The 24440-nt window shown below is 37.3% G+C and overlaps 4 protein-coding genes across 5 annotated transcripts in view; 2 read left to right on the top strand and 2 right to left on the bottom strand.

Annotated features, from left to right (window-relative positions):
• The window catches only part of plaat1l (phospholipase A and acyltransferase 1-like), a 125487-nt gene that overhangs the window by 80787 nt on the left and 20260 nt on the right, over positions 1 to 24440 (bottom strand). The gene's annotated exons all lie outside the window — the stretch shown is intronic.
• On the bottom strand, positions 1468 to 7605 carry fam167aa (family with sequence similarity 167 member Aa). Of its 2 annotated transcripts, XM_060879300.1 has the most exons (4): positions 7534 to 7590; positions 6032 to 6056; positions 3968 to 4375; positions 1468 to 3742 (listed from the first exon to the last, which is right to left on the bottom strand). In XM_060879300.1, the coding sequence occupies exons 3-4, from the start codon at positions 4334 to 4336 to the stop codon at positions 3479 to 3481; spliced, it is 633 nt and encodes a 210-aa protein (XP_060735283.1). In that variant the 5' UTR covers positions 4337 to 4375; positions 6032 to 6056; positions 7534 to 7590; the 3' UTR covers positions 1468 to 3478. The 2 variants fall into 2 exon arrangements, with proteins under 2 accessions (XP_060735283.1, XP_060735282.1); XM_060879299.1 differs by lacking the exon at positions 6032 to 6056 and having other exon boundaries at positions 7534 to 7605.
• enpp4 (ectonucleotide pyrophosphatase/phosphodiesterase 4) lies at positions 8423 to 12847 on the top strand. The gene is made up of 4 exons (XM_060880013.1): positions 8423 to 8639; positions 9128 to 9998; positions 10769 to 10939; positions 11060 to 12847. Exons 2-4 carry the CDS (start codon positions 9152 to 9154, stop codon positions 11425 to 11427), a joined length of 1386 nt encoding a protein of 461 aa, XP_060735996.1. The 5' UTR covers positions 8423 to 8639; positions 9128 to 9151; the 3' UTR covers positions 11428 to 12847.
• On the top strand, positions 13610 to 18086 carry clic5a (chloride intracellular channel 5a). Its single transcript, XM_060879042.1, has 6 exons — positions 13610 to 13965; positions 15893 to 16002; positions 16091 to 16216; positions 16319 to 16425; positions 16526 to 16707; positions 16806 to 18086. Exons 1-6 carry the CDS (start codon positions 13903 to 13905, stop codon positions 16968 to 16970), a joined length of 753 nt encoding a protein of 250 aa, XP_060735025.1. The 5' UTR covers positions 13610 to 13902; the 3' UTR covers positions 16971 to 18086.

Here is a 24440-nt window from a genome sequence, read left to right as displayed (position 1 = left end):
CCTTATAACACAGTTTTGTTGATTATTACCACTTTATAACCACTTTGATTCTGTTATTTCTCATCTGTGCTTGTCTTGTTTCCACCATTTAGTGTCCTCCTCTGTCAAAATAATGAATGTTAGTAAATGACAAGATCAGTTTAATGGGATTTACATCTGTAATTTTTCCTGAACATTTTAAGATGTATAAAAGTAAGACAGATTTGCATACGTGACTTTAACACTGGATTTAACAGCTGAACCATTTTGAGTTTGAAATCTCCTTTGAGTTTACAGTTTTATACCTTATCTGAGGTTTTAATAATCACATGTTTTAAAAAAAAATGAACTGTATAGATTCTTCAGATTAACAAGATACAAATGTGCACACAAACAAATAATTTTGTATCTTTGTCCTTTTAATACATGGAAATGTGACAAAAAAAATAAACATTTCATTTTCCTACAGATGTTTGAGACATTTGTTTTAATTTATAGTATTTGTTTAGATAGTATATTTTATTGTTAACGCTAGAATAGATTCAGTAGATTGGGAAACTCTCTCTTTTTAAATCAGCAGTTGTCCTTTGTGCCCGTTAGTTGGTGGCATTTTCTATTATTTACAACTGTGCTTCCTTAGCAAAGAAACTTTAAAACAGAACCAGGTTTCACATGTTCCCAGTGAAACAGTGGATCATAACAACAGCAGGGCATAAAATGAACAACATCCAGCATTAATAATGATAAAAGGAATAAGAAATGATCATTGATACTTCACTCAACCACTGACTGGCAGAGTTACATGGAAAAATGAACTCACTAACAATAAGCTAAACACGATTTAAAAAAAAAACAGACATGTCCTAGGCAGTTCCTGTTGATGATGATGAAATTTCAGTTAATATTCAAGCCTTCATGTAGTATGTTTAAAATTAATAAACATATTTTACATAATAAACATAAAATACAATATCCCATCACAAGCTGATTTCATGTATGCAACTAGTCAGTTTTTTTTTTGTTTTTACAAACATTGATTTCTATTCCATAAATGAAGAAGGAATTAGTTCAATAGACCAAATATTTTATGAATACCTCTTATGATTGTTGTTTAAAACGATTTCTAATGTGACTCTGCGAGGAACTGTTAACTGAGCGATTGTGATAGTGAGAAAGTGTGAAGTGAAAGCTTGTGGCTGGCTGTGAAGTTAGTGTTACACATTTTCCCAAACAAGTACAAGAATTGATTGTTACTACTAGAATCATTCAAACATCTAAATTTTTTCCTTGTCTATGCATTTCAATCTCAGACTAGAAAATATCAAACTTACCTTGCCCCGTGCCAGCTAACAAACTACAGTCTCTTATCTTTATCAGCTTAGCGGCTAAGATTTGCACGCATACACCTTTTCTAAGCCATTCAGCTTAATAAGTAGCTAAAGGACAAAACATTTGATCATTTTTATTTAATTCAATTTAGGTTTCTCAAACATTGTAGATCAGCCATGTTTATTGTCCACGTTTAACTCACACGAAATGTCTAACATATAATGCATCTTAAAGTGGATATGTTGGATAACTAATGAATTATGCTATTGCCTAAGGCGTTTAAATAAAGCACTTGCATTAAAGACTCCTCCTCTGTAGTTGGCTCATATAAGACATATAAGTGAAAATAGTGTGCATTTGTCTAGTGTCAAAACCAGAAATTACACAACTAGAGCTGGAGCTGTGTCTCAATTGACATATGATGTCAAATGCACTGTATGCACTGCACTAATCAGTGTCATTAGATAATTTGTCTCATTGGACAATCAGTGCATAAAATATTACCTATCCCCTATAAATAAGAGTTTTAATCAGAAATTAAAACCATAAATTTAGCCTGCAAAGAGCCCTAAACTCAACCACCTGAATACCTTTGGGATGAACTGGAACACCGACTGTGCCCTCGCCCAACATCACTGCCTGACCTCACTATTGCTCTTGTGGCTAAATTAACACAAATCCCCACAGCCATGCTCCAACATCTAGTAGAAAGTCAAGCAGTAAAATGCATAAACTCTCCACCTCCTCTCTTTACCCTCTCTCAACACTAAGGTGCAATGAAGACCTACCTCTTAAACTAGAAGTGCAGTACCACCAACATACATGCACTATGCTGCTTATTTGTGCTACATTACTTATTACACATTATTGTCTATATTATCACACACTGTTTTTTTTCTCTCTTTTGTTCATATTCATGCTCTTTCTATTTACATTTGATTTACATTCCCAATTCTTGTGGGCTACTAATCTTTGTCTTTCATTATTTTTAAAACAATGACAATGAAGATCTATTCAATTCTATTATAAAAATTCCACTCCAGATGAATTGAGCTTATTATAACAGCAAAGTTGAACTAAATCTGGAATGGGACATTTAAAAAGCACATATGTGTGTGTGAAGATCAGGTGTCCACAAACATTTGGTCATATAGTGCATGTAATTTAATGGACATCTGGCTTATTTCTCCTGGTACAAATGGAGACCATAGAGCCCAGTGAGATCACGTACAAAGATTACAGAGAGATCAAAGAGTGAGAGAGTGGATTCATGGAAATCTCTCTTAAAAGAAATACAGATTCAAAAGGTTTAAAGGCAAACATATGCACAAAACTAGTAAAGAACACTATAATTCCCTGCCCTGATGTGCACTCTGATATCCTTTGTGCACTCTAAATGAAAGGTGATGTAGCTTAATTAGAAAAACTGCGTGCAGTTTGCATATTGATCCATCATGGATCTACTCTGAATGATTGGCGGTGCAGTGCCTTTAGAAGCGTTTGTCTAGCTGTCATAGTCAACTCTGTCTCACTAAAGATGTTCTAAGTAAACTGACACAATGAAAGGAAGATAAACAAAAATGTTATTACTGAATGGAATTTGACGATTTTCAACTGGTTAGATGTGTTATCCAGCTAGCGAATATATGCTAAATCATGGATTTGAAAACATAATCTGCCTTAACATGTTCTTATCTACCATCTATACAGGTATGTGTTTATTTTTGTGGAATTTATGCAAATACTTTAAAATATGCTTTGCATTTCTCTCTCTCTCTCTCTCTCTCTCTCTCTCTCTCTCTCTCATTTTCAGTAGACACTTTATTCTGCTCACTGTCAGAGTCTTGCTTGTCCATTGCAGGGAGCCCTGAACAGAAATATTCACACACCTATTCACACAAAAGACGCAATTAGCATAGACACTCTGCAATTGCATTTTTTGGACAGTGGGAGGAATCTGAAGGAAACCCATGTGAATAGAGCATGTCTGCACAGACAGTAAAGAAGCTCAGAATCGAGCCAAAGCAATGCCACCCAGTGTATCACCATATCACACTGATGGTGAATTAAACCATGATAATGACTTTAGACAAAACATATTAAATGCATTTTAAGTGCTCATTTTTAGTTTGTAATGAAATCTGCCATATACTCAGTCTATGCAGAGTTATTAGCATAGAGAAAAGCGACGGGAGCTGATGTTCATCTTTGTGATGCCAATGAGCTTGAGTGGTGCAGAGATCCCGAATCCAGAGGTGACAGGAACATCGCAAAGCAGATCCAGCATCTCATAGCGCTCTTCCAGCTCAAACGTAGCATCGTTTAACATCTTCCGATGTTGTTTACATGCTTGCTCAATTTTGAGCTTGTTAAGATCACCGTGGAGACGCACAAGCTGGAGAGCTAGCTGCTGGTCCTGTACACGCATCTCCATCTATTGTAAATAATGAAAAAAGGCCAGCAAGTAAGAACAATGGCATACTAAACAACTAACATATAAAATTCAAATTTTAGGCTATAGCAAAAAAAGATATATTCAGATAGCCTAAATATAGATCTAGTTTCTTGCGACTTGTCAATTGAAATTAGACTTGTCTTCAAACATTTGCATATGCAAACCAGCAATTTGCATTTAAACAAAAAGGTGTGCAGAGCTTACCAACTCTTTTCTAAGCCATTCCAGTGCCTCATTAATGCTTCCAAACCCTTTCAGCCTCTCAGGTGGATGCCTTTGAAGCTTGTTTACTGGAAAGTCCAATGATGATTTTGTCCACTTCAGAGAACTCCACGATCGTATGTGTCCTTCTTTAACAGCCACTGAGGTCTGCAGAGCTTTGTTTCGCTGGGTCTCTAGCTGAAACCTCCATTCCATATGCGAAGGCCTCTTTGTCTCAAGGTGTAGCTTCTCAGTCAAAGCCTTCAAACTGGAGAGGTAGTCATCCTGGGCCAATGAAACACTTCTGTCCTCATCTGGGTTGGTTAGTGTTACCATCAGGGTCTGCGGGACTGGCATTGTCTTTATGGACATTCTAGCCAATAAAAATTCTTACTAAACTGTTCAAACACACTGAAAGATAAAGTGAGAAAGGTAGTAACTGGTTATTTACTTGTTTTTATAGCAGGTAAAACAGTCTTTTTTTTTTTTCGGTAGATTTACATACTGACAAGTGTTTATGTCATCTGTCAGAAGACATATGCATTAAAAACCATTCAAACTAAATTTAATAATAATTTTTTGAAAACTATCAAGTAAATACAAGCTACAAAAAAGATCAAATCTTAAAATCTACTACTCTTAGGTCCTTATAATATTGCACTGGCTTGTCCGATTGTATTACTTCCTCATTCCACAGGTGGATGTTGAAAAAACGGAACTAATCCCTTATTTTTTCTCCTTCAGTTTTGTTATCTAAAGGTCTTGAATGTTTAATTGAGGAAATATTTAACAGGCTATGTCACAAAGCTTACATAAATTAGTTCTACTGTGGCAATCAGGCTGTTGTGCAGGTTGCATTTTAACTCTTCTGCAAGCAATGTTTGTGCTTTTGCCATCTGTCTGTTTCAACAACAATTCTTATTCACTTTTATCTGAATTTCATACCTTCCCTTGCCTCACTGAATTTAAAGCATTCTCTTTCCCAGTTGCTCTGACTTAAAGTTTTAATAATGATCATGATTAGAACACATTTTCCATCCACCACCAAATTAGGTTTCCTAGAGTCTTTGGCTGAAGTTTACTGGCTCCTGAGGGTGAACAGTGAAGTAGGACACAGTAGCTGCCTGCTAAACTGGGAACCCCTAGAGTCCAGCCAGACTCTTCATCTCTCTAGTCTTCATTTCATCTCGGGTGGCTCTGTTCAGAGGGCATGTATCAGACAGGCTTAATCAACTCTGCTAAACTTTTCAGAAAGCCTTTTCAGGAGGCCATGTGGTCAACAAAATGCCAGCACATGCTTATGTCCATAAACAATGAGCTGGGACATGCCTCAGGAATGTGAGCTGGATTATGTGCTTAAGTGAATATGATGGTACTCCTCATAAGGACATGGGTCCTTTACACTAAAAAACATTTCTCGGAATCTATGCATGTAGCATGATACACAACCATGCTTTGCAAAGCTCCATGCTCTTTTACTATAAAAATAATGAACACATAATTTAGAAATTTTCTAGAATGTGAGTGTGTACCCCTATGGGGATGTTTTAGTATTTAATAAATGAGCAAATAATTTTAAAAGCATAATTAAGCTTGTAATACATTAATTATGTTAATTCTAAGCAGAATTCAAGTGATGTTAATATTTGAAGACTGTACGTTTAAAGAAGTTGCTACTGACTACACTACTAGTCAAACATTTTGACAGACCATTTTATTTCATTTTAAATTCACTGTAATTATAATTTTATTCTAGTTGTGTTTATCTTATTGAAGATTTAATACAGTTTTATTCTTATTCTTTTTATTTTTATTTATTAGTGTTTTTGTCTTCATTATTGTATAAAATCAGGTCTATGAACAATTTGATCAGTAATGTACTTGTTGAACTTTTATATATATATATATATATATATATATATATTAGCTAAACGTGTGAAAACCGTTTAACAACTAAATAACCACAGAACTAAGAGAGAAAGCTAGCTGAAGTGCATTAGCTACATTAGCCTGCATGTGTAACCGCAGCCTTACACTATATATATATATAGCATTTACGTGACATACCAGTGAAGCAGAATCCAATCCACAGCTGTATAAAGAGAACAAGCAAGTTTTCACCATCCGATTAGACACAAGTTAAAAATATTTGCTGTATAATCTTAGTAAAGAATAGCGTATATATTCAGGTATAGCTATATATATATATATTATATATATTAGTCATTTTTATAAATTGATATAGCAAATACAGAAAAGAAAACTATATATGATAACTGACACAAGAGCCTTAGTGTATAGAGACTGTTTTGCTGACTGAATTTATTAAATGAGCTAATGTGTACCCGAGGTAGTTCGGATAAGCGGTAGAAAATGAGTGAGAGAGTGAGTGAGTGAGCTAATGTGTGGTGGAGTCAAGACAACTGCCATAAACACCATAGCTGAAAGTTTTTACTGTACACTGTGTTCCTTCACAATGGACTGAAGCCAACACCGTAGTGACATTTTTAGGAGATACTCAAATGAATTTCAATTTCTGTCTGACAATACAATAATAACAATAACAGTCTGACAATCTAGCATTAACTGGATCTAAAGTACACTATCAATGACTGAATAGCTAGACTATGTCTTTGTGTCGTTGTTTCTCTGTGTGTCTATTTTGGGACATAACCACAAAGATGATTATACTAGCTATAAACATTTTTGTCCTCACCCTTACTTGACATGAATTGGTGACCTAAGCTGCTCCTGTATCTGAGCACATTTAAAAGTAGGCTATAGCGGTAACAATAATGTGTGCAGTACCTTATCACAGTCTGAACATTTGTATATATTGTGTACATTACTCACTTGCAAGAGGGAATTATAATTGAAAGAACAATTTATTACACACAGTGTAAAAAATGCTCAAGAAATGGAATTGGTTTGTCGTCCTACACTTGTGAGAACGTTTAATAAAATATTTTATTATAATATAGTAATATTTTGTTTATTATTACAATTTACAGAATGCAGCTTATTAATGGTGTGTCTACACTTAAACCTAACACTAACCTCAATGGCCAAAACTGAAAAATGGATATTATATGTATTTATTTAATTTAAGAAAAAATAACCTCTGGGGACCACGATTTTAAAACTGTCAGATATTCCTATTCTTGTAGGGAAATCTAATCCACACTAAGATGTAGAAACACCCCCACATACACAGGCCTACAAGTGTTTTATACTGTGAATGTCCAAATCAAATGCTTAGATCTCTCCTAGCATCATTATAATGGAAAAGAAAAAAAAAGGTGTGAATGAACCACACATTTGTTGGCTATCAGGTTAAGCTCACACATACCTGGACACATGCACTATCGCCCTCAATAACTATCGACGCCACTGCTGTAACACTGTATCTACTCTGAATGCGCCATCTCTTCAGCACAGCCTGCATCGAATGCACTTACCAAGGGCTGTGCAGCCCCGTGCATTTAATGCAGATATAACACAGTAGCGCTTACACTGCAACCGTATAGTGATCTGATAATCTGATATGTTTGCAATAAAAGAACACCTACCTCATCTCTTGGTAGGCGTGATCACAGGATTGTGTGGCTTTCTCGGGCTGCGTGGCTAGAGTGAGACTCATACATACGGTGTGTGTGTGTGTGTGTGTGTGTGTGTGGTGGTGGTGGGGGGGGGTGTAAATCTTAGCAGAAAACAAGCAATGTGAACGCGTTAATTCGCCACACACACCTATTTTAGTTGCCTCAATTTACCTCAATTTACATGCCTACACATCTTGACACTGTCATGATCTCAGTAAATTGGTTAGACTGTTTGTCTTTTATAATCACAATAAGGACAAATTCTTAACTTGAGTTCAGATTACTTATTATCCCTAGATGTGAATGAGTTCACCGCATACAGCCAGGGTGTGTTTACACCTCACACCTACAGTCCGGATCCACCGTGATCAGGACAAACCAGTAGCTGCTTTATAAATTAAATTCAATTAAATTAAATGAATGAAACAAAGACATACAAACAAAGGACGAATGGTCTTTTTTGTTGATTTTCTTGCACATAATAATAATAATAATAATAATAATAACAACAACAATAATAATAATAACAACAATACTACTACTACTACTACTACTAATAATAATAATAATAATAATAATAATAATAATAACAATAATAATAAAAAAATAACAACAACAATACTAATACTACTACTACTACTAATAATAATAATAATAATAATAATAATAATAATAAATATGTCGTTCACAACATTAAAATGTAAGTTATAATAACGTAAGTTATGATGTTAAATTTTAATTGTCTTTAACATCACATTTTCCTGTAATTGGAGCACCTGCCGTTGAGAGGCGGGATCTATACAGATCTCAAGCTTTTTATTGGCTCATCGAGCTGTCTGTCACTAGAGCACTTCTAGGAAGTGAGCAAACCGGTAATACAAGCCAATAAAGCTTGTGAGTTTCTCGTCTATTTCTGTAAAATACGTAGCGTTTTGGTTGGTCGATTTATCATGCCTGAATATATACGCTATTCTTTACTAAGACTATACAGCAAATATTTTTAACTTGTGTCTAATCGGATGGTGAAAACTTGCTTGTTCTCTTTATACAGCTGTGGATTGGATTCTGCTTCACTGGTATGTCACGTAAATGTTATATATATAATCTAATAATATATATAGTGTAAGGCTGCGGTTACACATGCAGGCTAATGTAGCTAATGCACTTCAGCTAGCTTTCTCTCTTAGTTCTGTTGTTATTTAGTTGTTAAACGGTTTTCACACGTTTAGCTAGCTGTGTTAAATGGAACTAAGCTTTCTCACTCAGACTTTCTTTTTAGAAGCTCTTAATGCATTGATCTCGAATCTGCCTTAAAACTATGACTCAGACTAGAATAATCGATTACCTGTATGTTATTAAAAATAACTTGGGGTGTAGTTGTTTATTGTGTATTAGAAGGCCAGGTCAGTTAGTTTAGCATTACAGCAGTAAAGGAGGAACCTTTTCAGTTTCAATGCCATTCATAAACTATTGCTAATTTCCTAGCAGGAAGCTTGTGTGTGCTCTTTTTTTTATTGATCTTTCAGAGTGTAAACCTAAAATAAAGCAAATTCCTTTCTTGCAGTAAGGAGAAGTTCACACTCAAAGGATGCATCTCCAGGCTCTTCTGTATGTTCTAGCAGTATGTTGTGAATCAGCCATCAGTCTGAAAGCAACAAGCAATGAACAGAAATTTGATGGAAAAGATGTAACTCCACTACTGATTGTATCGTTTGATGGTTTCCGGGCTGACTATCTGGAAAAATACAAATTCCCTAATCTGAAGAAGTTCTTCACTGATGGGGTTTTTATTGATCATCTTACCAATGTCTTTACTACTAAAACCTTTCCTAACCATTACAGTCTTGTCACTGGACTGTATGCGGAAAGTCATGGAATTCTGGCAAGTCGCATGTATGACTCGGAGACAAAAAAATATTTTACTGTTCATAATTCTAGTGATCCGTTCTGGTGGAACGAAGCGACACCGATCTGGCTGTCTGTTCAGAACAGGAATTATAGGTCTGCAGCTGCAATGTGGCCAGGAACGGATGTGATGATTCAAAACCGTACCTCGTCATATTTTTTTAAATATAACCCAAACATTAGATTTGATGAAAGACTGGGCAACTTGACATATTGGCTTACTAATGACACTTTAGTCAAGTTTGCTGCTCTGTACTGGGAAGAACCGGATAGTACTGGACATAAATATGGACCAGAAAACACCACAATGATGGCCAAGGCACTGAAGGAAGTAGATGACCATGTGGGGTTTCTGATGGATCATCTCAATCAGACAGGACTATTGGGGAAAATTAATGTGATTATTACTAGTGATCATGGCATGGTGCAGTGCTCCCAGGACCGTCTGATTAAGCTTGATGACTGTGTCGATCAGAATAGCTATGTTTTGGTGGATAGTACTCCAGTGGCTGCCATCATTCCGGTCAAAGGTGAGTATTTGCCATTAAATATGTGTGCTACTCCCTGTGCAGTATTCACCCTAGTAATTAACAACCGATTGACACTAAAGGTGCCAACATCAATAATGGTAAACAGTTTTTGTTCTCTTTTGTTCTATAGCCAGACAGACACCAGTAAACTTCACGTTTCTGTTATTATTTTATTTTTTTAGCTTAACCAGCAATAAAACTGTAAATAGAAAGGAATTTACTGAACGGGAAGAGAGAGCAGATGTGAAACTCATTTGTGCTTACTTTTACTCTGTGCTGACTTTATCTAGGTGTGTTTTGGATTGCTGTGTTAATGAACAGATTTGTTTAATAATAAACAAATAAATAAAACCATGTATTTTCAGTAATACAAATGCAAGAGCATTTGCAATACAAAAAAAACAGAGTTTGTTCTATGTTTTTATATTACACCCTTTTACAGTCATGTGCATTTATATGTGCTTTTATAGTCAGTAAAAGCTCACATTACCTAGTTACAAATTTCTAAAATTCCAAACATTTTTGTACAGATGACAGTAAATATTAGAATAGGCTCAATGTGATTATTGAGACATCACATCTGTCAGGATTTTTATTTTTTTTTATTTTATTTTATTTATTTATTTTTTTTCTTTGCACAGTTCTGTTTTTCTTTTTCATTGTTTTTGTTTGCAATGTTGGCACCTCTGTCACAGTGTCATGTCAGTGTATTTTAGGTGAAATTTGAAAAATTAAGTAGGTGATAAAATAGTTTTGTTTTCTATTCACAGATGCCACAAATCTGTACAAAAATCTTAGCAAGTGCCATGCACACATGAAGGCTTACTTGAAAGCTTCAATACCCGACCAGCTGCACTACAGAAACAACAAACGCATTCAGCCCATCATCCTCATGGCTGATGAAGGTTGGACAATTGTTCAGAATGGCAGCCTTCCACGATGTAAGTGGTGTCTAATTAGAAATTCAGTCAAGTTAGAAACATCAGATATATGCTTGCAGAGCTCTTTAAAATGTCCACTGTGTTATTTTAACAGGAATTTTTGTATTGTTTGTTCCACAGTGGGTGATCATGGCTATGATAACTCTCTGCCCAGCATGCAACCCTTCCTGGCAGCCCAGGGCCCTGACTTTCGGAAAGGCTATCGGATGAACAGCATCAACAGCGTGGATCTTTATCCACTCATGTGCAATCTCCTGGGAATCCCTGAGATGCCTAATAACGGCAGCTTCAGCAACATACGCTGTGTGCTGCTCAGAGAGAAGTGCTCAAACCTGGCAGCCGTTATAGGCATCGTCATCGGCGCCTTCATCTTACTCACTACCATCACCCTCCTCTTCAGACTGCTAAAGCACAGGGAGCATTCCTCGTCAAGGCCATTTGCACGATTGGAGCTGGAGGAGGAGGATGATGAACCTTTGCTTGAATAAGAGTGGAAGTTTTAGGGTTGGTTCAAGTACATGCAACATGCTTACCAAATGGGAATAAAAAAAATATATAAATATGTAATATATGAATAAATAATAAGTACAACTGGGCAAAGCGAAAAAAGAAATGATCATCAGAAGGGGCTTTGCTTCTGTAGCAAAAATTTCCCTATCGTTGCATAAAGCTTTCCAAAGAATACAGATACTAATTATTTTACATAGCAGTTCAAACAGTTCCTATAAATTCCAGCTTACCTGTTTTTCCTAGGCTAAGAATACACTGAGGCAACAGATTATACTAAGATGTTATTTTAAGATGAGGTCTGTGTAATGAGGGTAATATTTAGGGAGGATTTTTTTTTCAGTATTTTTTTTTTTCAATATTTGCAGATGAATGTCAGGTCATATATATAATGTATAAAGGCATAATAAGACTTCCATTATTTTTAAAGCAAATATTTTAGGGCACATATAAGTTTGTAAACTGTAAGATGACTATAAGACATACAGTATATATTATCAGGTATGTTATGTGTGCTAAGTGAAATGTTCATTTAACTTCTAGGAAATGCACTGAGAATGTTTTCATGTACATATATTTTTTTTCTTAGCTTCAGAGTTTTGTGGGATTTTCATAGTGCCAGGAACTGAAACAATTAAGTTACTGAATTCTGCACATTGTATATTTGTTTTCTTGTGTTTTAAGCTTTGTTAAGTGCAAATTAATGTTTATTTCTTCTGCTTTCTTACTCAATATTGTTCTATATATATTAAGATATTCTATTTTTCTATTCTGGAAGTGTATAATTGTGGTGAAGGCGGTTCCTTGGTTTGAAAAATTATGTTTTTAGTGATCATTTAAATATTTATTTTTTTTTGTGAGAATGTGAATTTCTTGCACTCAGATGTTTGTGTTTATGGTGAGACGGGTTTAAGGGCTGGTTCACTGTTTTCTTGAAGTCTTCCGCTAAGGTACAGGTACTGTATAACTATGCAAGGTATTGATATATGTTGTGGAAGCTTTTGCAGAGCTGTGTGTGTTTAAAACATGCTTTTGATAGATTTTCTTTCTGTGTATAATATTAGTTGTGTTATTTTAAGGCAGATTAAATGGTTGATGATGTAAAGCAGGAAGGTTTTGACAGCTTTGTAATGCGGTTGCATCTGAACCGCTAGAGGGCGCTCTCATGTATTTCTGTATACTGTAAAGAGACTCAAATGATGTGTAAATCACACATTAAAGGGTTTATGGAATTATGTTGGGTCAAGAAAATTTTTAAAAGAATAAGTGACTAATCCATTTCAAGTTTCTTTCAATTTGTCGTGATAGTAAATTAAGTCGCTTGTGTATGTGGATGATGTTGCAGCTCAGACAAGTTTAAGTGGACTGTTTTGCCTGTAATAAAGTCTCATTCAGAAATTATTGTGCTATTGCTACTTATTAATTAGGTTATTGTGTATGTAGCAGTAAAAAGTAGACGAAGTAAACATTTTATGTCAGGAGTTTTTAAGTCATATGACCTCAGTATGCACCTAAGCCTTAGGTGGAAGTGTGTGAGTGAGTGTGTGAGTGTGTGTGTGTGTGTGGTGTGAGTTATCAGATGAGCAAGCCTCTATATTTAGCGAGTGGAATGTCCAGCTCCCTTCTCCACCCCAGGCTAGTTCCCATCTTTGACTCACTGTGTATAGCGTATGCTGTACTTTCCTACAGGTTGCTATTTTCACAGTAACTACTTACCAGTATTTTCTAATTTTCCAAAATATGTTAACTTTTTTTTTTAGTTTCCTTTCAGGTTTTATATGTGAGATCAGAAGCTCACCTCACATTGATCTCAGTTTGCAGCATCTGTTTATGGAGGACAGATTACTTGATTATTCAAACAGGTTCTCAGATGAGCTTTCACTGTATAGCAATATTGTATTGATTTGAGTAGCATTCTCTTACAATCACAATTATTTTTGCACTTATTGCTGTGTCACATCTGTTCCTTCTGGATCTTGAACACTTCATCTGGACTTTCACACTGTATGAAGTAGGACATCTCTTTCCTCTGATCCCAGGGTGATTCAATCACTGACTTTTTTATTTTTTTAATACATGAGATGCTGAAAAGTGAATGATCGCTGGCAGGACATAAAGGCCAGAGAGCGAGAGTGTGTGAGTTTGTGTGTGGAGGGAGTGTAGGCGACACACGAGCAGACACGGAGCTCCTCCCTCTCTGCTTTGCTGGCTATTTTTGGCCTGAGTGTGACAGTGAGAGCATGCTGTACCCCTGACAGCTGGGCCCAGGGGCCAAATCAAAACAAGGCTGCACCTCATGCACTTGTTGCATGAACAAGACCATCACTACAACCAGCTAATTTACAGTAAGGACAGTAAGGAGATTCTGTGGTGAGCAAGCTTCCTCCTGCTTTCTCCATTCATCCCAACCTGAGCTCTCTGGCACAGTTGGGTGAAGGAACATTAATAGAGTCAAAATGACCGACTTGTTCTCTTCAAATGAAGAGGATAAGGATCCTGACATTGAGTTGTTCGTAAAGGTAAGGGTGCATGGCATGCTAGTAAGAACATTTATTCGTTTCTCTTTAGTTATTATGAGAACGCTCTTTGCATGCTCTTTGGATTCAATTTTTTTAAATGTTTGGACATGTGCTGTTGCTTAGGTCTGTGTGTTAGTCTTTAGTCAGCATCACTTGGTCAGTGAAGCAGAAGTACTGAAGTGCTGAGCTGAAATGGACAGGTGTCTCAGTAGCACTCTCTCTGCCCAGGAGGCACACTCCCTACTGAATTATTTCTGCCTTCCTATCAACACTGCAACGCTCTAATTCCTCAGTGGGAGTGCTACACTAGGGTAAATCAGATCAATGCTAGTGTTTGTGGCTTGAGCAGCAAGAACACTGTGATAGTTAAAGATGGGGCAGTTATGATGTGACTATTGCAGTATCTGATGAAAGATCAGGTCAGTTGCATAATCAGCTGAAATAAGTAGTGTCAGTAAGTCATGCCTTTTTTTTTGTGATTGCTCTGCTCCTTAGTTTATCAGCATCTCTATAGCAAATCGTGTTAAATTACAGAAATACTCAGTCATAAATCAAATGTACAACAACAAAACAAATATCTGGGAAAAATCCCATACAGCAGATTGTCTTAATACATTAAGGAGGGTAAAGAGGGTGTTATGTATTCACACAGATCTTATATGAAAATCCATTAATTTATTACATTAAATCAATGTCATTTTTTCCAGAATAATAAACTTTGAATCCCTGCTGTAGCCGTTTGAAATCTAAGCGCTCAACATTTGAACCTGTAGTGAAGAGGTGATAAAACAGAATCAATTGAATGAGGTTAGGATGAAGTCAAGCTCAAGGTTCTGTTGACAAGTCAGACTCGAACCCTTTGGGGCGAGGGCTAATGAGGCAGGTAATGGAATTTCCATCAATAATTCAGCTCCTGTTGGGATCGTGTGACTGGTTCAGTTTTCCAGCCCAGTTCAATGCTCCTATTGAATAGCATGAGCGCTTAATTTCAGATATGGATTGTGATTGCATCCTTGTTCGGTTCATATGATTGACTTGATATCAGGATTAACTGCTAGGACAAAAGGCCCCACCTGATTCGTGCAACTGCACACCACTCAAGGGTGTAATAATCCTGAGTCTCGACCCATGACACTGACTCACATACTGAGTTGTTTTGTTTTCGGTTTACACTCATGCTTTTTTCAGAAGGCTTTATAAATGGCCCTCAACAGTTTTGAAGAGAGGCAATGTTTCCACAACACAGGTTGGAATAGTAATGAAAGAATTAATTACAACATTTAATGACTTTGTTTTAATAATAGCATGTAACAACTGAGCCAGTCTAAACAGATGGGGAACAAATGAAAGGAAAATTCTTTGTTACTTTGGGGGCACATTGTGCTGGCACAGTTTCATATCCTCTTAGAGGTTAGGGTCACTGCGAATCAATACAAAGTTAATCTGACTGATTATCCTATGATGCTGCCAAGATGGTGGCAGCAGCTCTGTGATGTTAACTGATCTGTCGATTAACTGAGCGCTTCTATCCTAATGGGAGTAGATGTATTGTGGGACTTTTCAGGGGTTGTTTTGCATTAGACAGTGTTCTTTACCAGTATCATCAAAACACTACTTGAGGAAATAATTTTTGCAGTAGTAGTGTTCATCCCTCCAGTACAGCTCCTGAGATGTGTAGAATCTATGCTAAGGTGCTTGGGAGAGCTGTTATGGTGGTTCGGGGCGGCGCAATACATTATTAGACTTCTTCAGCTGAATACTCTAATGTCAAACAGTACCAGGTACAAAAGAATATTCAGTATGAACATAAAATAAGCACAGTAACAGAACGACTCTTGTTCAACCAGTGATTGCTGTCTTTTGACATTAGTTGCTGTTGCATTAAGTAGAATTATAATAGATATATATAATATTACATTCTTTCCAGGCAGGCAGTGATGGGGAGAGCATTGGGAACTGTCCCTTCTCCCAAAGACTCTTCATGATCCTATGGCTGAAAGGGGTGGTATTTAATGTCACCACTGTTGATCTGAAACGGTAATAATGTGCTCATCAACATAGGTATATCTTGGTTTAATGTCTAAGTATTCTTATCTAAGTACAGTAGTTGTCTGGCATTGCACAGGAAACCACCAGATCTACATAATCTAGCTCCTGGAACACACCCGCCATTCCTCACCTTTAACAGAGAGGTACGGACTGATGTCAACAAGATTGAGGAGTACCTAGAGGAGATGCTGGCACCTCCAAAGTATGTAGATAATTAGTGAGCAGGTTTTTTCTTCTTCTTTTTTTGTATTTCCCTGTCTGTGCAAATTCAACAACCCCCTTTTATTGCCTCCGTTCTCTCAAGGTACCCAAAACTAGCAACAAAAAACAGGGAATCAAATACAGCAGGAAATGACATCTTTGCTAAGTTCTCTGCATACATAAAGAACACAAACACTGAGGCTAACACAAGTGAGCAGCACATTTTTTAGTGATCCAGATGCCCAAAATCACTCATGCTCCAGGTTCTGGCAGTCCCCTCTTGACTAACACACATCTTTTCAAATTGCAGGTCTACAGCGTGGGTTACTTAAGGCTCTGAAGAAACTAGACGATTTCCTTAATACTCCTCTGCCTGAGGAGATCGATGCAGATAGCATGGAGGAGGAGAAGTGCTCTACTCGTAAATACCTTGATGGTAATGAATTAACACTAGCAGACTGCAACCTGCTCCCTAAGCTTCATGTTGTCAAGGTAAGTCCTATGATTTCACAAGCTAGCAATAACGTTACAGAATTTACATATTTAAAAATCCACTGGAGATTTTCCAATGAAGACATTCTTATCTCAAGGTGGTTTCTAAGAAATACCGTAACTTTGAGATACCTTCAGAGTACAGTGGGCTGTGGCGCTATCTACAGAACGCCTATGCAAGGGACGAATTCACCAACACGTGTGCAGCGGACAGAGAGATCGAACTGGCTTACCAGGATGTGGCCCGGCGTCTGGGCAAGTGAAACCTACAGTAATCCAAGCACGTAGTTCAACTTTACTGACTTAACTGCAAAGACAGGTGACGTCTTTTTTTTCAGGGGGGAATTTTTCAGTTTGCAGCTTTATTGTGTGTTGCCTTGAGGACGCCATATTGGATCAGTCCTATAAATGCCCTAGATAGACTGTTGTCTGGTCTGATGCTGCCTGTGTACATTTTACATGCCGTTGCTGTTTTGCACCCTGGGTACAAATGGCACGATTCTGTCTAATCAGCAACGCTGTAATGGGCTTGAGAAAAGACAGTGCCACTAAAATAGTTCTATTCAAATCTCTGCAGCCTTCATTTTCTTGAAATTCACAAAGCAGCCTGTGTCATCTTCTTCCGCTCGATTATATTACTTTACGCAATCCAATCCAATCACTAGTTAAATAAACCTGCAGTATTCTTCACAATCCAGTTCAAATATGCACAAATAAAGCATACACAACTGAATGCTATGCAGTCTACTTCTGCACTGAATCTATTACATGTATTACCTTTGATGAAGAGTTTTATTTTTGTGCAGTTTGGTTCATTCTGTATTCTGTGAACCTGTTTATATGTTTCACATGCAACAGGTTCTTTGGCTTAAACCTGATTGCTATATCTTTGACTGTATGATTAAGTGTATGTGCTAACATTTTATGTTCATTTTGGAACAGTATTGGATTTTGAGATTAGACTTTTAGTGAACACGAACATGTTTATTCCATCCACTTCTTGTGAAGAGTGTATTCTACTTTAAGCAAACAGCGCCATCTTGTGATAAAGCCTTAGAAGTATACAGTATACAGTACACAATGTTTACCGCCAATCGCAAAAGTTTGAATGAGGAAACAAAGAAATGTTTGCTTACTGAAATGTCGGTTTAACAGACATTTCTTCATAATAACGACAAATAAAAGTCTCATTAAATCTCAATTTCTCAAAATCTCCATTTTACATGATACTAGATTGCTTGTGAGTCAGTGAAAATATTGAAACATTGACATAATTGTATAACTATCAGTAGTCTAATTAATAATAATAACAACAACAACAACAACAACAATGATGATGATGATGATGATGATGATGATTATTATTATTATTATTATTATTATTATTATTATTATTATTATTATTATTATTATTATTATTATCATTATACTACTACTACTACTACTACTACTACTAATAATAATAATAATAATAATAATAATAATAATAATAATAATAATAATAATAATAATAATAACTGTTCCTGTATGATGTCCCAAATAATGTTTTTCTGAACTTTTAGATGGATCTTGCACATTTCTGTCCTCTGCTATATGCCAGTGTGGTACTGAAATCTCTTCTAATGGCAAATAAATGTATTTTTTTTATATTGCTGTTTTGAATTATATAGCTATATGGTCTATATGGTATTCTATATGGTCAAAAGGTACAATTGTTCAGCGATGGAGACTTCGAAACTGTTCTATCAAAGCAACTGTAGTTTAAAGCCATTGTTGCAGATATGTTCATATTAATTGTCTAATGCCATCTTCAAAGTTTCCAATTGGCACTATTCACTGTAATGTCATGTATCTTTAGTCTATGGGTTCATCCAGACGGAAGCAGCACATCAGGATGAATCAGGTGGGTCCATGGAGCTGAAGGCCGATGACTGTAGATCTGCTAGAGAGAGAGAGAGAGAGAGAGAGAGAGAGAGAGAGAGACTTTTGGGACATCCTGTATTACATGCATAAAATATAATCTATTGCAATGTGAAGAATCCATTAAACACACTTGCATTTGCAAGAAGATTAATGGCAATAATTTTTTTTTCTCATGGACTTCAATGTTTTTCATTATACAATATGCATGAACATATAGTGCTACTTAATCAATAATTTAAGCAAATGTAACTTAATAAGTAAAAAAATGTTTTGACAAAATATCCTGTACCCGTCCTCAGGGAAACAGTGTGTATGAAACTTCCCTGTCACACCATCAGATTGCTTGCTTTCTGTGTCAGACTCAGTTTGACAGGAGAATAACACACGCTGCAGTGTAATATGTGTATGGAGATCATACCGAGTGGAGTTCTGCATGAAACTGGAGAGGTGTAACACAGCTACGGCTGCAATGGCCTGGGGCTCTGTGGCCTCCTGGGCTTTAATTATTGCACTTCCTGTGGAGGAAGCCCTTTCACCAGCTCAGGTCTGTCCAGTGTGTTTCTTTCACTGGAAATTCAAACCATCTGCAGATATGTCTGCAATCTTTATATGGCCACTGGTGGTACCAGAGGCTGTCGAACATGCACCTCGCTCCTTTCCTGATTACTTAAGTAAGCTTTGTGACATGCAGGATGATAAAATGTCTCGTCTTGAGCACATGGGTCTAGACATTCAGTTTGTTACACCACACACATCACCCTGTCCCTTTAGGCTCTCGATAGAACACATTGAAAAGACACACATTGGTAATACATCTGTGGTGCATTTGATGTCTTGTATTTCTTCAATTCAGTATTAGGTGTAGCAGTCGTGGAATGACCTGGAATCAGAGGCAGTGGAAAAGGTTCCAGGTACAAATTCCTTACTTACATTATACTCATTTTAATGTATACTCCTCAAAACTCTGGAGAAAAAAATACAGCTTCAAATTATTTACTCAAGGTAAGACCAAATATACAAACCTTTACAGTTACTTAAACAGTTATGTAAAAAAAAAAAGTACAAAGAGTGGCAAAAATGCATTAAAAAATAAAAAATGATTATTACATCTGTCACTTTAAACCATGGAATGCAGGTAAGTCAGTAAGCCAGTGCTAAACCCCATACATCAGCTAGCATGCTTATGAAGTGAAGTGAAGTGATGTGACATACGGCTAAGTACGGTGACCCATACTCAGAATTCGTTCTCTGCATTTAACCCATCTAAAGTGCATACACACAGCAGTGAACACACACACACACTGTGAACACACACCCGGAGCAGTGGGCAGCCAATTATGCTGCGGTGCCCGGGGAGCAGATGGGGGGTTCGGTGCCTTGCTCAAGGGCACCTCAGTCGTGGCCGGCCCGAGACTCGAACCCACAACCTTAGGGATAGGAGTCAAACTCTCTAACCTTTAGGCCACAACTTCACCTACAATGCAATATCATGCTCATTATAATATGCAAATAATGCTAATAGCTATCTTTAATACAAATTGGGTAGATAAATATAAAATTTAGCTACAGTAACACAGAAATGTATGTGTAACAAAGTGCATTAGGTCATTTAACACAGACTGTGTGGACACTAATAGTGGTTGTTATAGATGTATGTATGTTTTTAAAAGTAAAGTAAAACGTAGTGTCATTACTAGACAAATCACTAACTATTGCTGACTGTAGCTTTGCATATTTTTACTTTAACATTCATCATTCTTACTATTGGAGATTTCCAGCTTCACGGTCTGTGAATTGTCACAATATTACATTGAAAAAAATATTTTGCAGCTTTTTCATTCAATATACACAAAACATACAGTTCTGTCATTTTTCCAATTCTGTAATTTGTATGTAGACAAGAAAATGTGATTACATCTAGTTTACATCTTACACCTCACATGCACCTCACTGCTGATGATGTATTATGGATGTGTCAGTAAAGCTGGATCAAATAAATTTGCCTCAATGAACACAAAACTTTTTTTTCCAAGTGTAAGCATTGGACATGGCTGTCACTGATCTACACTTTGGACTAGAATGAAATGCCAACAAGAGCAACAGTTAATAAAGCATTAACTGATGAACAAGTCCATACTGCTTCATGCGCACTAGAGCAGAATCTGTTGGGTGTTGTGTGATAACGATGAGCATTATGTTTTCTCCTTACCATGCATCCCCAGCCATCTGTATTTATTATACAGCTTTTCCCCCAGCTTGCATGGTGTGAAAATAAAAGAGGCCACTGACTAGCAGTTCTCACTTCCCACATGATTTAACTTATACCGAAGTGGCAATTACATTTTCATAGCTCTAAAACCAATCCACATGCATGGTAATGTAAAGCAGAGCCGGAGCCACAGACAGTGCCAAAGGGCCTTGCACGAGGCATGCTAGTTCACCACAAGCAGGCTCAAGTCCCCGACATCAGAGGCTTTTTTGGACAGTCGAGTCAGTCCTTGATCGAGAGAACCTGCAGTTCAGTTAAGGTTTTTCAAAAACAAGCGCTTGCTTCATCCTTATAATTATAGGTTAATACACAGAGCTGGATTTGAACAGTGCGGTGCAGTAATATCTACTGAGATCTTGTTGGATTTGTTACTGAGAACTGGTTGTGCATCACTGACATTGCCTACACACTAAATAATACCAAATGTTTCAGCTCGTCCCTATTTCAAACAGCAGGGTAATTGTGGGTATAGATTGGTCAGATCCCCATTTAGACTTCAGTGCTGTCCGTCTGCACCTCATGAAAAGATCCGAGCAGTTCCACGTTTTTATGGTGGAAAATTAGACGTGTTCATGCCGAGGGTGTATGCGATGGCATTCAGCATTGTTTGCTTTGGTAAGAATACTTTTTGTCCTGGTCCAAGTCAACTTTTTGGAAATTTCAGGAGCAGCATATAGCTTTTCTTCATGTACAGTACATTAACTTTCCATCCTGAAGTACACTTATTTTAACATCCTCTATTCAAATATTTTCTAATTTATTTAGCAGATCTTTTTGTTGATTTTCTTATTGGAGCATCTGAATTGGTTTTACTAATCTACAGCAAAAAATTGTTAGTCACAGTTGCTGCAATGGTAAATTAATACCCAAAGTCAGACTTGTGTTTAGAATCTGGAGTCACCTTAACATGTCGTTCGTACAGTGTGTGAAACATGGCTCTAGTAAACGCAGCAAGTCTTCCACTAACTCACACTAAATCACACGTGCTCTGTAAGCTGAGGAATGAATTGTTCATGGCTGTACCGTGACGTGCTTTGAGGAATGGGCCAGTGTTGATGTCAGACCGGTCCATGAAGTGCAGCGGACCATGGCAGATTGAAAGGGTGACTCTGACATTCTGTAAATTGTCACTCTCTGACATATGCATTTGTTTAGCATTTGGCACTCCATTGCTTCTCTGAGGTGTCAGAACAGGGTCTTTCTTCTGTTTGCACATCTTTTTTCTCCCTTTGTTTTCAAATGTAAGTTTCTTTCTGAGAGAAAGGGGAAGGTAATGACGTGCTGGGATCTACAAGCAAGGAGCCTTTTTGTGTCAATAAGATGATGGGCGTTAAAATACAAGTGTCTTCCCAGGCTATGCAGGAATCAAACCAGCTAATAGCACGGCTCGGTTCCCTGGTTACTCTGCTTGAAAACTGCACCCTGATGATCAGTCTATATTTTTAAAGTACACCGAGGCCCAAGCCATAAGTCTTCCACAACAGAGTCTAAATGCACCACATAGTAGTTTGACTTCTTCCAAAACATAAAAAACCCTGAATCCGGAGAGCATTATTTCTAGAATCTAAAACCAACCACCCAGCATGGAGAGGCTGATTGCATATATATACATGGCACAAAGCTCAGATTAAGATTTCTGCTTGTGCATCAGAATGCTGTCTTGCCATGGTTTCCATGGGCCACTGCCACCCACTCTCTCTCTGACTCAGAACAATGTTTGTGGATATGACTGGGTTTCCGTTTATGCGCCTGGCGTTCTCCCTTCTGCTTTCGGCTCCTCTGGTCTGCCCGATGGCTGTGGGCCATGCCAGGTCTGTGGTAGGCTGCCATGAAGGAGAGAGCTCTGAGGACATCACTGGCCTCTTTCATCACTCACTCTTTCCTTTTCCTCAAACGAAACTCAGTGTTTAGAAACCAGTTCACATAAGCTGTCCGACAAACATAAATATAGTCATAGCTCATCTGTTAAAAGCACCAATCTGTTCCTGCTTATATTTTCTTGTTTGTCAAGTTGTTTTTTAAACACTGAAATTTCATTCAGCCTTTGAGGACATTGAGTATAAACATGTTCTGAGCTTATAAACACAAAATAAATAGAACAGCAGAATTTATACTGTCATGAAGCGATGTGTCTCCCTAACATGCTATTAAAATAGTGCTTTGAAATCCTTCTCATGAATCTGGATGGAACCGTTCCCACAAGATAAAGCATTCCTTCAGGATCTTGGCAGTCTCATGCCAATAAAGGAGGGATATTGATATGAAAGATACGAATGAAACCAATCAAATCTCAGCTGAGTCTTTATACATTAATCAATAGTAGGTATGAGGTTTGATTTGATTTGAACATTGAATCTGTAGCTGACTGTATTATAGATCTCTAAGTGATCTTAGCACAGCATTAGACATGACAGGACTGCAGGTTCATAATATTCTTATACATGCAGTACATCCTGACTGAGAAACATTCCAATCACTGCAACTCATAATACATGTCAGCAGTTTGAACTCCTGATAACCAGGTGAGATGGTGGATGGTGTCCACCGTGGATCAGGGCATCAGTGAGCTACTGGACAGTCTGTGGTGCTACTAATCATACCCTCGTCATCCACAAACTGCCTCTGCACTCTGGTCACATCAGGCTGGGAATATAATGCAAAAGAAGGAACCCAGTACCCACAGCACCAGCTTAAGTTCTGACACTTTCTCTGAGGATTTTCATCAACAGCAGTTGGCTACATGGAGGTCTGTGTGATGCTCCAAGAATATTCCTTTCCAGGCCATCGCTGACCCAGCACTAAAGCAGTCATGCTTGATGATGTTGCAGGCAGCATAATGTTTCCCACATCATCTCCAGGCTCTTTTGCTCAGTCTGTCAAGTCAGTCACCTGCACTCAACAACTTCCAAATGCCATAAATGTAACTGTAAATGTACAACAGGGTACCAGTGGTGGAACTGCCAGTTCTAATGTTCTATGCCAATCAAGCTGCATGGTGCTGGGCTGAGAGCACAGGTCCAGGATCCAGATCTAAGGATCTCTGATGGCTTGGTCAGAAACTTGCACACCAGTAGCCTGGGGAGTCATTTTGGTGGGCTCTGGTAGTGTTTCTCCTGTTCTTCCTTGTACAAAAGAGCAGATAGCGGTTCTGCTGCTGGCTTGTTGCTCCTATATGACCCTGTCCAGTTTTCCACATTTAACAGTCCATCTCCTGATACCTCTTCTATCGTTTCCTCGAAAGTGTAGTAATGTAGTCGAAGTACGAGGATCCTAACACAACAAAGAGCTAGAGACAGATTACTCAGAAAGGATAAGGAGGATTTGGAAACCACTAGCAAAGGTTGCTAGGGGGTTGTCTTGTTGTTGCCTCTACAATGCAACTTAATTTGCACCAAAAAAGGTGAAACTGATACAAAATCACTTATGCTTCCCATCTTGTTGGATATCCCTGAAGTTTAATAAGACTTGGTGTTTTATTTAGTTTATTTTATTTTAATTGATAAATCATGATATAAAAATATATATTTAAAATATATATTTA

This window comes from Tachysurus vachellii, chromosome 10 (genome assembly GCF_030014155.1).
Source record: "Tachysurus vachellii isolate PV-2020 chromosome 10, HZAU_Pvac_v1, whole genome shotgun sequence".
Classification (NCBI taxonomy): Eukaryota; Metazoa; Chordata; class Actinopteri; order Siluriformes; family Bagridae; genus Tachysurus; species Tachysurus vachellii.
Note: the sequence above shows the minus strand (reverse complement) of the source record. Positions and strands in the feature narration are given on the sequence as shown.

Bases quoted from the DNA above. Each gene is read 5' to 3' on its own strand.
- clic5a (XM_060879042.1), top strand. From the start codon at position 13,903: ATGACCGACTTGTTCTCTTCAAATGAAGAGGATAAGGATCCTGACATT. The intron at 13,966-15,892 runs GTAAGGGTGCAT...CATTCTTTCCAG, and splicing joins ACATTGAGTTGTTCGTAAAG to GCAGGCAGTGATGGGGAGAG. The intron at 16,003-16,090 runs GTAATAATGTGC...GGCATTGCACAG, and splicing joins ACCACTGTTGATCTGAAACG to GAAACCACCAGATCTACATA.
- enpp4 (XM_060880013.1), top strand. From the start codon at position 9,152: ATGCATCTCCAGGCTCTTCTGTATGTTCTAGCAGTATGTTGTGAATCA. The intron at 9,999-10,768 runs GTGAGTATTTGC...TTCTATTCACAG, and splicing joins TGCCATCATTCCGGTCAAAG to ATGCCACAAATCTGTACAAA. The intron at 10,940-11,059 runs GTAAGTGGTGTC...TTTGTTCCACAG, and splicing joins GAATGGCAGCCTTCCACGAT to TGGGTGATCATGGCTATGAT.
- fam167aa (XM_060879299.1), bottom strand. From the start codon at position 4,336: ATGTCCATAAAGACAATGCCAGTCCCGCAGACCCTGATGGTAACACTA. The intron at 3,743-3,967 runs GTAAGCTCTGCA...TATTTACAATAG, and splicing joins AATGGCTTAGAAAAGAGTTG to ATGGAGATGCGTGTACAGGA.